At 32.6% G+C, this 14,919-nt stretch overlaps 1 protein-coding gene across 2 annotated transcripts in view; it reads left to right on the top strand.

The window, feature by feature from the left end:
* The first annotated feature begins 10,575 nt into the window (after positions 1–10,575).
* Positions 10,576–14,919, top strand: part of LOC139498025 (coadhesin-like) — a 56,616-nt gene continuing 52,272 nt past the window's right edge. Inside the window, exons 1-3 of one of the 2 annotated variants that reach the window (XM_071286323.1) lie at positions 10,581–10,597; positions 12,322–12,361; positions 14,332–14,529. In XM_071286323.1, coding sequence (XP_071142424.1) covers positions 14,357–14,529 — 173 coding nt within the window. In that variant the 5' untranslated portion in view covers positions 10,581–10,597; positions 12,322–12,361; positions 14,332–14,356. Of the gene's footprint in view, positions 10,598–12,321; positions 12,362–14,331; positions 14,530–14,919 lie in introns of both variants that reach the window. The other variant, XM_071286324.1, reaches the window with a different exon arrangement.

The following is a 14,919-nucleotide window of genomic DNA, read 5'->3' as shown; positions in this document are numbered from 1 at the left end:
AAAACAAGACAATGATAACTATCTTTTTTTGGCGGTATAGGTATAAACTAATTGTTATCAGCAGAGTGTAACATACCCTTATGCCTCATACTTTTTTGAATTTCTGTCTATCATATGTCTAGTGTAATTTACCTCATTTGCGTAGTTCATGGATTGCGTCAAAACATCTTTTTATGTGATTTCTCACTTATCTTTTTAAGGATAACTAAACTTTGGTATATAGGTGGTTTATAGGTTCTTTAAAATGTAAAGATGACAGTCAGACAGGATTAAAATGACCTCAATCTCATATCATGAATCAGTAATTTGAGGTTTAAGTTGTCTCTGTTTCTCAGGTAATATCAACAGTAGTTCACTTATATGTGATGTGTGCATGGAATTTGTTCACGTCAGTCTGGCAGGCTTTATCTTACCTTTACGTAATAGTTATACACCGAGGGATATATGTATCTGGATAATTAACCCCGGAGGTCGAAGAGGTTTCTTTTCCAGAAGCGTCATATCCTGAGTTGTATAACTAACTTACACCCCATATATTTTAAAAATTGATTATTAAATGAAAAATAACGGATAGGATATTTATTAACAAAATCAAACCATGATTAAGGTGGTACCCAAGACTTTCACTAAAATTAATTTGGCTCGTTTAATTTTAATAAAATTTTGTCCAAGTATTTACTTTGATCCTTTAACAAAAATATAAAAATTTCAAAAATTTTGAACCAACCGTTTTGTCAGAAAAATTACACTGGTTATATAGCAGTTTGACAAACACCAATTTTGATCATTGAGAAGCTTAATGTTTCCTTTACAACACAACGTAATTAAAACGTTAAGCTGACTTTACAGAGTTATCTCCCTGTAGTGTTAGGTACCACCTTAATAAGATTTTTAGTTTACATCAAACCCAACTAGTAACCTTACTTTGGCTATCTTCGTTCATACTTTGAAAAGTGTGTAGATATTACAAATGCCTGCATATTCCCGGTGAATCCATATCCTAATATGGATCAGAAGGTCAAGCAAGGTTGATTGTTTGGAGTGTTCTTATTACAAAAAAAAAAAAGACCATGCTCCTTGTATGCAGGGTTTGTATGGAAGGTTATAAGACTGACGACATTTTGAGTCAAGTGATGGATTTGGTAGAAGAGATTTAAGATAAAGGCAATATCAGAACCCAAAGTACTTACATGTATCAATTTAATATAAGAAATCATACATGTATTTTATGTGTCACAGTTTTATATACAAAAAGTCCCCTCCTCTTTTCGAGAATGAACAAACATTCATGTTCCGACATACTGAGGGTGTAATGTGTTTGTATTAGACACCCACTCGACCGGGCTCACTTAACATAAAAATATACAGATTGAATAATTAATTCCATTGTGTTGAATAACAATGGACTAGTATGTAGAAGATTGGTTTTCAAGAAAACCCTGCTCGTCACACCCTTTGGTTAAAGTTATTTGTTATCCGTAGCAATAGATATATTCAATTTGTACTTGTTTCAGAAATAGAAACTATGAAGTATATCAATAGAACTGGGTTGAAAAGGGGCGAAAGATATCAAGGGGACAGTCATACTCATAAATCGAAAATAAATTGACAACGCCATGGCTAAAAAAGAAAAAGACAAACAGACAAATTATAGTGCACAAGACACAACATAGAAAACTAAAGACTAAGCAACATGATCCCCACCAAAAACTAAGGGTGATCTCAGGTGCTCCGGAAGGGTAAGTCATCTTCATAAATATTGTTAAATGTAAAGTTTTTGTGTTTTAAATTGGGTCTGTATTTCAAATATAACAAACACTAAGTCAACTATATTGGTGTATGGAAGGACTGTAATGTGTACAAGTATGTCTGCCAACATGTAACATCTGACCCTGACCTCATTTTCATGGTTAATTAGCCAATGTTAAGTTATCCCTTTTCATTTCTTAGTTACTATAAGTAATAGGTCAACTTTATTTATTAATTATAATTTTTGCAAAAGAGGGACGAAAAATACCAGAGGGAGAGTCAAACTCATAGATAGATAATAAACTGACAACTTAATGGCTAAAAGTAAACAGACAAACAGACAAATAATAGTACAAAAGACACCACATAGAAAACTAAAGACTAAGTAACACGAACCTCACTTAAACTGGGGGTGATCTCAGGTGCTCCGGAAGTAAATTTGAAAAAAATAGGCAGGACAGCAGTTTTGAGTAAAAAAAAGGGCAGGATGTGACACTTTGCCAAAAAAAGACAGGATGACAATTTAGGTAAAAGAAGTCAGGATAAACTACTAAAAAAAAGGCAGGACCGAATAGAGTGAAAAATAAAAAGGCAGGACAGAGATTACAACTAAAAAATAAATGCAGGACAAAATCCCCCCCCCCCCCATAAAAATCAAATGGTAGCTCCCTAAGCTTTGTGAACCAGTGCCTATGCATTAATCATGATAATCATTCTCTAGGATTTGATAGACAGGGGGTTGATAAAATATTGAAAACAACACGTATAATAATTTCTTGCGTCCGAAGCGCTTTTCTGGATTTACCATCATCAGGACCGCTCAAAGCCAAACATTTGAAATCAGAAGATGTATAAGTACCGAACTGTTGAAGAGCTATATGTCAAAAACACCTAAAATAAATAGCAAAAATTATCTAAAGCCAACATTGCCCGAGGGAGTTGAAACCTTAAGTTGCAGAAATGAAGTACACACTTGCATTCTAGCTTCATTCCACAGGACGAAACCTTTTATTGTATGTAAGTGATGATAAATATTTGGTAAACACTAAACCTTCGAAAATTAATATGGACGGACAAACGTTCATCAAAATAGCCATTGCATTATAGCATGGTATTTATATTTTTTAGTATCCATAGTCGCCACAATAAATGTTACTCTTGAAGCTTTCCAAACAGTCACTTCACTTGAATCATTTTTACTATTTTTCTTGTTTCAAACATATCAATCTTCCTTTGTTCTATATTTTCCCTCAAGATGTTCCGTAGGATCATTCCCCTCTCCGTTTCCCGTATAAACATATGAAAGACAGGTGCATACACTTAATTAATAAGTCTCAAATTATCATATCACAATATCAAATTAAAATATATTTTCTTCTACGAACATAAAAAAATTAAAAAAATCATTCATATTTTAAGGCAACATTAGTATACCGCTGTTCGAAATTCATAAATCAATCGAGAAAAAAAACAAATGCGGGTTACAAATCCAAACTAAGGGAAACATATCAAATATAAGAGGAGAAATACAACACAATAGAAACACAACATTACAATGTAAGCCACACAAATCAACTTTTAATCCAATTGTCAATGATTAACTTTGATAGCAGCAATCCCTGTTTTGCGAATGATTGATTATTTCTATCATTTATTAACTTTCAATAGCACATACTACGTTTTTCTCTTGATTATTGAGTTTTGCCATCTGTTGCTAAAGTATATCTTTTTTTGTATCTTGTTGTTTGATAAACGTGTTAAATTGTCTAAAAACGTTCTTCAATGATAGAAAAAAAAAGTTTCTTAACAAACCAATGAAAGTAAATTGACAAGAGCTTCCTTCTTCCTCGTACGCAAATATGACAACCACAAAAATATCGACCATACAGACTACTCTTTACGCTTGATAACTTCATGATGGAAACAAAATATCGATATATTATTATTGACCATACAGACTACTCTTTACGCCTGGTAACTTCATGATGGAAACAAAATATCGATATACTATTATTGACCATACAGACTACTCTTTACGCCTGGTGACTTCATGATGGAAACAAAAATATCGATAAATATATTATTATTGACCATACAGACTACTCTTTACGCCTGGTAACGTCATGATGGAAATAAAATATCGATATATTGTTATTGACCATACAGACTACTTTTTGCGCCTGGTAACTTCAAGATGGAAACAAAATATCGATATATTATTATTGACCATACAGACTACTCTTTACGCCTGGTAACTTCATGATGGAAACATAAAATCGATCGATTTTTATTGACCATACAGACTACTTTTTACGCCTGGTAACTTCATGATGGAAACAAAATTTCGATATATTATTATTGACCATACAGACTACTCTTTGCGCCTAGCTGGTAACTTCATGATGGAAACAAAATATCGATATACTATTATTGACCATGCAGACTACTCTTTACGCCTTGTAACGTCATGATGGAAACAAAATATTGATCGATTTTTATTGACCATACAGACTACTCTTTGCGCCTGGTAACTTCAAGATGGAAACAAAATATCGATATATTATTATTGACCATGCAGACTACTCTTTATGCCTTGTAACGTAATGATGGAAACAAAATATCGATATATTGTTATTGACCATACAGACTACTCTTTGCACCTGGTAACTTCATGATGGAAACAAAATATCGATATATTATTATTGACCATGCAGACTACTCTTTACGCCTCGTAACGTCATGATGGAAACAAAATATCGATATATTGTTATTGACCATACAGACTACTCTTTACGCCTGGTAACGTCATGATGGAAACAAAATATCGATATATTGTAATTGACCATACAGACTACTCTTTACGCCTGGTAACTTCATGATGGAAACAAAATATTGATATATTAATATTGACCATACAGACTACTCTTTACGCCCGGTAACTTCATGATGGAAACAAAATATCGATATACTATTATTGACCATACAGACTACTCTTTTTGCCTGGTAACTTCAAGATGAAAACAAAATATCGATATACAGTGAAACCTGTTTGAACCGAACCTCTTTGGGAGTTCAGATTTTGTTAGGTTGTGGCCGATTTTCGGTTTTGGCAGGTTCACAACGTACATAATTTTATATGACAGTGTTCAGGAACATGTTTGTTTTAGACAAGTATTCGGTTTATGCAGGATTCGGTTAAGTCAGGTTTAATTGTATTATTAATGACCATATAGACTACTCAAGCTTGTTCACTTCTAAAAAAAATATTTTTATAATTTTTTTTTGAATGGTCAAATCAGGACGCGAAGAATAATAATTCTAATGAAATAGGATCGTCATTGGGGCCTTTCGAATCTGTCATCTCTAATTGTTTAAGCCGTATTTTCCTTTTTTTCCATAAAATAAAAATGTGCCTGTTATTATCTGTTCTTTATATTAAGCATCCCATTATTCTCTTTTTTTTGCCTATTTGTCTTCGGTTTGTTTTGTGCATTTCATTCTCCACTTGTTGCTTATTCTAATTACTGTAAACCCAACACCGACCCTGATGAATTTGTTGGGAAATACTTGCCTTAAAAAATCATATTTGTTGTTGAGTATAACAATAAGGTTGGTTGTATGGTTGCAATGAACCAGAACCAGAGTGGGGATCACAGTACGGCCTCAAATATTGTGTAAAGATTTAAACTCTAATGTAACTAGTCTTTTTTAAAATACATATATAAGTACGCAATGAATGTGGTTGTTAAATTTGATAGATGTTTTAGTGTTTTTTTGTTAAATTTTTGTTTGTATTTGTTCTAATTGAGATTGTGACACAGTGATGACTGCTGTATCCCTAACATATTATGTCTGTTTTGTTCACGCATCGTTGTATATACAATGGAATTTGATGCGACTGTCATACAAGTGACATGTCTATCGCTATAAAACCAGGTTCAATCCTACATTTCTACATTTGAAAATGCCTGCATCAAGTCAGGAATATGACATATTTTTGTGTTTTTACTGTTTTTGATTGGCTGAAAGTATTTTGTCTATCAGCTCATAGATATCATTTTGTCATGCGACCATGACGTCACCAACGGATTTTTTTTATGATGAGTTACACTTTATAAATGGAATTTGGAGTAAAATTATAAAGAAGGACTGTAATAGTGTTTCTGTCCGTTCAAAATAACATAAACTATGTGGTGCACACTTTGAAATAACTCGACACGTGGGTTAAATAGTGTGCACCGAATTGTTCAGGTTGCTTCTTCATAAACACACAAAATATTACTCTACAGTAATTCCTGAAACATACACATTGTATTTAAACTTTAAAAAGCTAACGAATATTTAAAAGCAAATAAAATAGAACAGAAAGACTAATCATATAAACCAGGTGTAAAATGTTGTACTCCAGACACATATATCGTCTACGCAAGACTCATTAACAGTTGGAATGCCAAATCAATTAAAAAATGGAAGATCGAAAGCAACTAGATTTTAACCATTAAAAAAAAGAGAATCCAAGTTCGCTGAGCATATGATAAGCACACTTTTGTTAGCAAACATAGCCTTTAAAAGAGGAACGAATGATACCAGAGGGACAATCGAACTCATAGATTGAAAATAAACTGACAACGTCATGGCTAAAAATAAAAAGACGAACAGACAAATAAAAGTACAGAAGACACAGCATAGAAAACTAAAGACTTAGCAACACGTACCCCACCAAAAACTTGGGATGATCTCAGGTGCTCTGTAAGGGTAAGCAGATCCTGCGCCACATGTAGCACCCGTCGTGTTGCGTATGTTATTACAACTCTGGTAAATAGACGTATAATTCGGTAGGCCACATTCGTGAAAAGGAAAGGGTATTGTAGTTATGACATAATGAACATATCCGATATCATCTGTGAAACGGTTATTCTATAACGGCCAACCAACCAGAGATGGGTCCGATTACTTTCAATGTAATTGATTAAATTACAATTACTTTGTCATTTGTACGATTAAATTAAATTAATGATTACATCATTTCTGAAAGTGTCTGATTAAATTAATGATTACATTAGCAAAGTAATCATGATTACATCTGATTACAATGAATTTAAAACAAAAAAAACATTTTGAATGATATGAACATGATGAATGAATTAACATTTGATACAACTAAAGCACTTTTTAGAATGGATTTTGTTTTTATCATTAGAAAATGATAACTTCAAATTTCATCTATTTAATAAACCACAAAAGTTCACAACATACATACATGAACATTGTGTCACTGGTTATGACCCATTACACTTTATCAGCATTAATCTCTGAATTATTTTGACTTCAATTGAATATGGCATTATAAAGAGTTTGCTGTTTGTCTTCTGACCTCTTTGAGACTTTATATGTATTTCAAGGTGCAGTTTATGGAAGTTAAAATATGGATGAAATAAAGTTACCAGTTAAAAACTATGTAAAATTTTAATAGAATTGTTTTATCAAATTGTAAACAAAATACAGGTCCTATAAATCATTGCATTTTACATGTCCAGTTTAAGAAAATACAAAAATTTGCTAATCTTGAACAAGATATTTTTCCAACTTTTAATTTAGTTTGTACTAATTAGATAAATTTTCACATGTCTGATTAATCTTTTATCATATACATTGTCCTACAGCTATACTCAATTGGAAATTGCAATGAAAACAAACCTTAATTGGTTTCCTATTCAAAGTTGACAAAAATCCCAATATTAACAAAAGATCATAATTCAGGATTAAAGAAAAGTATAATATTACTTGAATAAAACAGTTATTATCAAATATATATATATATATATATGTACATCTTTACATTGTGAATATATGTACCATATCTTTAACTGAGTCCAGTACAATATATTTTACTAATCGTATTATATGTCTCTTCTTAGGCTATAAATGATGACTTTTCAATACTGTAACAGTATATTTTTTTCTGAAGTATACAAATCAATTAACATGTTTTATAAAGAAAACCAAACTATCTTAACATGTAAATATTTATTAAATAAGAATAACAAAATTGTTCATTTATTGACCATAAACACAGTTTAAGATCTTTTTCATTGTAATCAGAATGTAATCAAAAAGTAATCAGGATTACAGGGTATTTTGAAAAGTAATTGATTAAATCAAATTACATGTAATCAGATTTTTGGCTGATTAATGATTACAATGATTACTTGAAAAATTGTAATCAATTACAGCTGATTAACGATTACAATTACAATTACCCCAAGTCTGCAACCAACTCGTGATGGCGTCCGTAAAGTGTACAAAGGGATTATTTCAACTTCACAATTTGGAACTCTTGGTTTAATAGCTTCCTTGTGAACAGCAATCCTCTATCAAGAAAATCATGATAGGAAATACAAGCCCGGGAATATCTCAGACACAAAAAAAAAGTATAATCTTTGTTTGACTTGTAGAAATTTTTTTTAGCTGCTGATATAAACATGTTACTACTTTCATAGAACATTAACCGGAATAAGCGTATGGGATAAGGCAGTGCAGTTCTATCTTTGATATTATCTAAAATTATTATAAAACAGACCAAAGATATCCACGGCCTTCACCTGCGTGTTCATGTTAGCTCCTGTTAGAGGTCTAAAACGAGTCCCCTCTTGGGGGTGTCCATCTTATCCCATAATCACAAATTGCTTGCCAATATATAGTCACATAATCATTAATTTTCGTTTTTTAACAAGATAATCAAATAATCAAATAATGATGAAATATTTGGTTAGATAATCAAATAATCACGATAAAAAAGGCCAAGTAATGATCACATAATCCAAAACCCGAACAGATCTATCTAAATACACGTTGCATACACAGTCATAATTTAAGCACTGTATTTATTTACACACATGATATTCATTCAAAATGAATAAATTAGAAGATGTTGTATGATTGCCATCGTGACACATATTGACGTAGAATTTAGCAACTATAGTTCACTGTATGTCCTTCAACAGTGAATAGAACTCATACGGCATATTTAGCTATACAATGACTCGAAATGAAAACATTTGAGAACGTTTCAACTATTCTTAAAATGCGTTAGTACTATCTCATTGGACTTAAGGATGTTTGCTTGTCATGTTTTGGATTTTTTGCAAGATTTTCGAAATCCTCTGGTTTTATCCATTTGAATGTCTTAAAATTTTTTGCCCATGAACCCCCATTTTTCTCTTTAAAAATCTTTTACATGTTCAATTATAAGCCATTTGAAAAAGTTTTATCAAATTTTATTTATTTTTAAGTAGTTTTTGAGACCTCTAAGTGGTCAATGATAAAGCTATGAAAAATCAAGAGAAAACATTTTCCCGCCAAAATTCCAATGGCTAATATCTCGAAAACAAGCACATTGACCCCTATATTTTTTTTGATTTTTTTAATCCTCAATTGATCCCCTATCAATATATACTAGTTTTATGGAAAGTTATTTATTTCCAAACTGAGCAGCAAACATCCTTAATGAGTTTCCCTCTTGTTTTCTTACTTTATTTGTGTCTTCTGTATTTGTTTTCTGAGATTTGAACATCGATAAACTGCTGCTCTTGTTTATTGTAACATTGGTCACCAGGAAATCGTGACACAAAATATTATCGTTCAACTAATTGGTGATAATGACCGCAATGCATATACAATGCTTCCCCGTGAAAAAATGCTCCTGACTTTTTATGGGTAGAGCATGACCGTTGTGCATATACAATGCTTCCCCGTGAAAAAATGCTCCTGACTTTTTATGAGTAGAGCATGACCGTTGTACTTTGAATTGTACATGAGACATAGTAGGGTGAAGCATAACATATCAAAAGAGTTGAAATTACTGCACAATTTAAATAAATGGGATTGCAGCAATCTCATTTTTCGCGAATGATTCATTATATCTATCATTTATTATAAACAAAAGAGATGATTTCAGCCTTCCTATTGTGAACTTTCCATTTCTGAGTAGCAACATTCCAGCAGCACCTGATACGGTGTATATATCTCCCAAAAGATACGATATTCCCGTGCTTGCATTTCCTATCATGATTTTCTTGATAGAGGGTTATTGCTCACAAGGAAACTATTAAATCAAGAGTTCCAAATGGTGAAGTTGAAATCATCTCTTCGTAAATTTTACGGACGCCATCACGAGTTGGTTGACCGTTATGGAATAACCGTTTCACAAATGATATCGGATATGTTCCTTACGTCTTAACTACAATCTCCTTCCCTTTCATAAATGTGACCTACCGAACTAGACTATTTACCGGATTTGTTATCTCATAAGCAACACGACGGGTGCCACATGTGGAGCAGAATCTGCTTACCCTTCCGGAGCACCTGAGATCACCCCTATTTTTGGTGGGGTTCGTGATGTTTATTCTTTAGTTTTCTATGTTGTGTCGTGTGTCCTATTGTTTGTCTGTTTGTCCTTTTCATTTTTAGCCATGGCGTTGTCAGTTTATTTTCGATTTATTAGTTTGACTGTCTCTCTGGTATCTTTCGTCCCTCTTTTATCAACTAACAATATAACATACAACATTTTTCTCTTGATTATTGGGATTTGCCATCTGTTGCTAAAAAATTTCTATTTTTTTTATCTTGTTGTTTGTTTAACGTTCATCCTTGATTGAAAAAAAGTTTCTTAGCAAACCAATGACATTAATTGAATTAAAGCTTCCTTCTTCCTCATACGCAAATATGACAAAAAAAACTCCATTATTGTCAGGGTATATATGTATACATGTATAGCATTGCAAGTATCTGTATCTACATGAACCAGATCAAATTGTTTGAATCAGCCACGTTGGGAACCGATTTGAATGTAAGTAAAGACAAGATTTTCGTTGTGTTATAATAAATTAATTCTATTTCAACTTGTTATTGCTTGGTAAATTTTTATTTGTCAGGTCACATTAGAACTGTTTTGTTATTATTTTCATTTCTGTACATCTGAACATGCCGAATATTTGTGTCTTGTCTGTAATGGTAGTTAGCTTCTTTCGTGCGTCAAAGGTGATGACCTCGCATGGGTTTTTTCGATATTGTTCTTAAAGTGTTTGCATTTGCTTGTCGGATAGTTAAGTTATAACAGCAAATATACATTTATCTTTCAATTATGAAATGCAAAGAGTTAGATTGCATTCTTCGCGCCAATATTTGTACATCAGACTATGAACATTATATTGGTTTCTCAAAAGCAGCAGGTACGTATGTTTAAATAATGCACTTTATGGTCAACACGTTTCTTAAATTAAGCATTACTTACGTCAATCGATATTTCGTTATGAATCTGAAACACGTATTTTTTTTTCTTATTGTGTCTCAATTTATAAAGTAAATTCATTATAGACTTGTTTTGGTATTTTTACCTTTCCTAAGAGGCAATCATAATAGTTTGTTTTTTTAAGTAAAACATGAGATTGGTGTCTCACTATCAAAAGTCTTAGTATTACCAAGGATACGATCAACTTTCAAACTTCCTAGTTCTTTCATTTATTTTGACCCATCGTAACATCACCATTATGACAGTATAATACAGATGAAATATATTCACAAAGAGGTCTATGAATGTCTAAAAAGGTTATAAGGCAAACCAGTTTTAAAAACTGAAGAGCTTTGTCTTGTATGTTAGTACTAACACGTAACAACATGTTGAATTAGCTGGTATTATTTAATTGAATTATTACTAAACAGGTATTTCCTTTGAATTGGTTTTCAGCATTTAGTTTCATCAATTGCATCTAATGATAAGCTATTTAGTTTTATTACACAAATTAAGCAATGCAGTTAAGCCGAAAATAGTTTTGCAATGAAGTTTCTTCCAGAAAACCAGAGATCACATTTTTTGCTATGGGGTACGTGTTTCTCAGTCTTTATATTCCTATTTTGGGTTTGGTAGACTGTTCTTTTTGTCGTAATTCGTTTTTTGTTGCCATGGCGTTGTCAGTTTGATTTTTAATTTATGAGTTGAAAGATCCCTGTGACATGTTCGATGGGGTGGGGTTGGGGTGAGGTAGGAGCGGTCCTGATCTCGAAATCCCGGGCTTAAAAACACGAAATCCCGAGGTCCCGAATTTAAATAAATTTAAATCCCGACATCCCGAAATTCGAAAAAAGAATTCCCGGATCCCGAAAGAGTCCAACCCGAAATCCCGAGCTTAAAAACACCTTATCCCGGATTCCCGATAAAGGTTCTATCCCCCTCATGTTCTGCCTCTCTGTAACGTTTTACTACAGGTAGTTTTCTTTCAAAATATTTAGATAAAGGTTCAAACAATTCAAATTTGAAATTGTCAAAATAAATTTTCCCTTATTGTTACGTTATTATTTTTTATTAAGCACATCCTTCATATTTTCCTTTCACATTATATGTTTTGTTCAAAGTTAATATTGTGATTGATGATATAAAAAAAAATACTCATTTATAAGGCATACGTTCATATGTTTGTTGCATGTCTTTGTAAATGCAGACGCATTTGGTTTTATTTTGGAATTTATTATCAAATATTAGTCCTTCTTTTCATAATAGATGTATTCTCTTTACAGTTTGTCCCTACTGTCGTTATAGACCGTCCGGGTTGCTTTAGTAAGTCTTATTTGTGGATTAAGTAGCTTACCAATTTTAATAATATACAAATTCAAATACAAGCTGCAAATCAATGTAAAACAATGAACAATAAAAGAAACCGAGGTTGGGTTCGTCAACAGGGTATGCGATGGGATTGACCCAGTCATGTCAAAACAACAAATCAAAACAGTGGCTATAAGTAACAAGGAACATATTTCAAGTTATTTTCAAATTATTCTGCAATGCTTCATACCTGTGTTAGCATCATCTATGTGTCTACAATTTTATTTTCTATACAAGACTTTCTTAAATGTTTAAATGTTCGTTTATTTTACTACATTTTTATCTTTAGGGAAAAACCTAATTTTTCAGAAGCACGATGACGAGCTTATGCCCAAATTACTGCTTACCCTTCCGGAGCACCTGAGATCACGCCCAGTGTTTGGTGGGGTTCGTGTTGCTTAGTCTTTCGTTTTCTATATTGTGTCTTCTGTACTATTTTTTGTCTGTTTGTTTTTTATTTTTAGCCAGGCGTTGTCAGTTTATTTTCTATCTATGAGTTTGACTCTCCTTCTGGTATCTTTGGTCCCTCTTTTACAATAACTGATTTGTGTTTTGTCCGAACATAGGTTTTTGATGTGATAAAAGTTCACATTCAACAGTCATTTCTATTTGTTTCACATCTGTCATGCTTTGTTAAAACAAAGGCTAACATGTTTAACCCCGCCACATTATGTATGTATGAGCCTGTTTCAAGCCATGAGCCTGTAATGCAGTAGTTGTCGTTTATTTATGTGTTACATATTTGTTTTTCGTTCATTTTTTTTACATAAATAAGGCCGTTAGTTTTCTCGTTTGAATTGTTTTACATTGTCATTTCGGGGCCTTTTATAGCTGACTATGCGGTATGGGCTTTACTCATTGTTGAAGGCCATACGGTGACCTATAGTTGTTAATTTCGGGGTCATTTTGGTCTCTTGTGGACAGTTGTCTCATTGGCAATCATACCACATCTTCTTTTTTTTTTTATTATAGTTAAGTGATATAATGCAGTTAGTATATTGTCTCGGGTTGAGCATTTCAAATTATTATTAATCCAGAAAAGTATGCTTCGAACTCACCGAATGTAAGAAGTAGTATGTTTATAGTGTAGCACTGGACATATACCGCTGTTAATGAACTGCTAGTGCAAAAGAGTTGATACGATATTGTAGGGCTTGTATTTCCTTTCATGATTTTCTTGATACAGGATTGCTGCTCACAAGAAAGCTATTAAACAAAGAGTTCCAAGTGGTGAAGTTGAAATCATCCCTTCGTAAATTTTACGGACGCCACCACGAGTTGGTTGACCGTTATGGAATATCCGTTTCACAGATGATAGCGGATATTTTCCAAATATTGTAACTACAATCCCGTCCCGTTCTCCCCGAATGTGACCTACCGAATTAGATTATTTAACGGGTTTGTACTAACATAAGCAACACGACGAGTGCCACATGTGTAGCAGGATCTGCTTACCCTTCCGGGGTACCTAAGATCACCCACAGTTTTTGGTGGGGTTCGTGTTGCTCAGTCTTTAGTTTTCTATATTGTGTTTTGTGTACATTTGTTTGTCTGTTTGTCTTTTTCTATTTTGGCCATGGCGATGTCAGTTTATTTTCGACTTGTGAGTTTGAATGTCCATTTGCTTCATCATCGTCATGATTTATAACAAACTTTTCTGAATTTAGATTCATTGATAAATTTAGAAATTATTAAAAAAAATATGGTTACTACCCTTGCATGCAAAATTGGACTAAAGATGATTTTGATATATCTTAAGGTCGCTTTTGGTCATATATGTCTACAAGTATTTGAGGATTAATTCATCCCAATTTTAAATGATACTATTTCCAACTATGTCTCGTTGTTTTTTTAAATTTCTCTAGAAAATATGAGAAAACTGTATTTTCACATGTTTCATAATTTTTTTTTCTATTTTCATAAAGTAACACCGACTTGAAAATTGGAACCATGTTGTTTGAGACAATAGTAGTTTTGACCCTCAGCTTTTTAAAAGAAGGTTTTGCTGTGCCATGTACCGAACCATCATTGTCAATGTGTGATTGTAGTGGAACTGTAGTTAATTGTGCGAGAAAAAATTTAGCACAAATTCCAAGAAATATTCCTACAGATACAACACGCTTGTAAGTATAGGCGTTTAATTACACATTTCAATTATGATCGTGATTTAATGATATAAATCAAAGGGAGACAATAATTGGATAAATCCTATGCTACAGTACAGAGCTCTCCATGTAACTAATGAATGCTAACTAATCGTTGTTATTCTTCTCGATATTATTTCGATGGTCTAATCAACGATTGTCTAAGACCGTGTTCACACCAAACGCCGTGTACAGTAAACATGTTTACATGAAACCAGTTTCATTAAAATTAAAATTTGTTCACATTTATACACCTTGTTTAATTACCTGTACATAAGATTTGTTAACACTTGTAAACTATATGTCATTTACATGTTCAATGTTACCGATTGAAAAGCTTTCGATCAACTTTTCTAGCAGTAAGGAACG

The sequence above is a fragment of the Mytilus edulis genome, chromosome 12, assembly GCF_963676685.1.
Source record: "Mytilus edulis chromosome 12, xbMytEdul2.2, whole genome shotgun sequence".
Taxonomy (NCBI): Eukaryota; Metazoa; Mollusca; class Bivalvia; order Mytilida; family Mytilidae; genus Mytilus; species Mytilus edulis.
The sequence above is the reverse complement of the archived record's forward strand: the minus strand, read 5'-3'. Positions and strand labels throughout refer to the sequence as shown.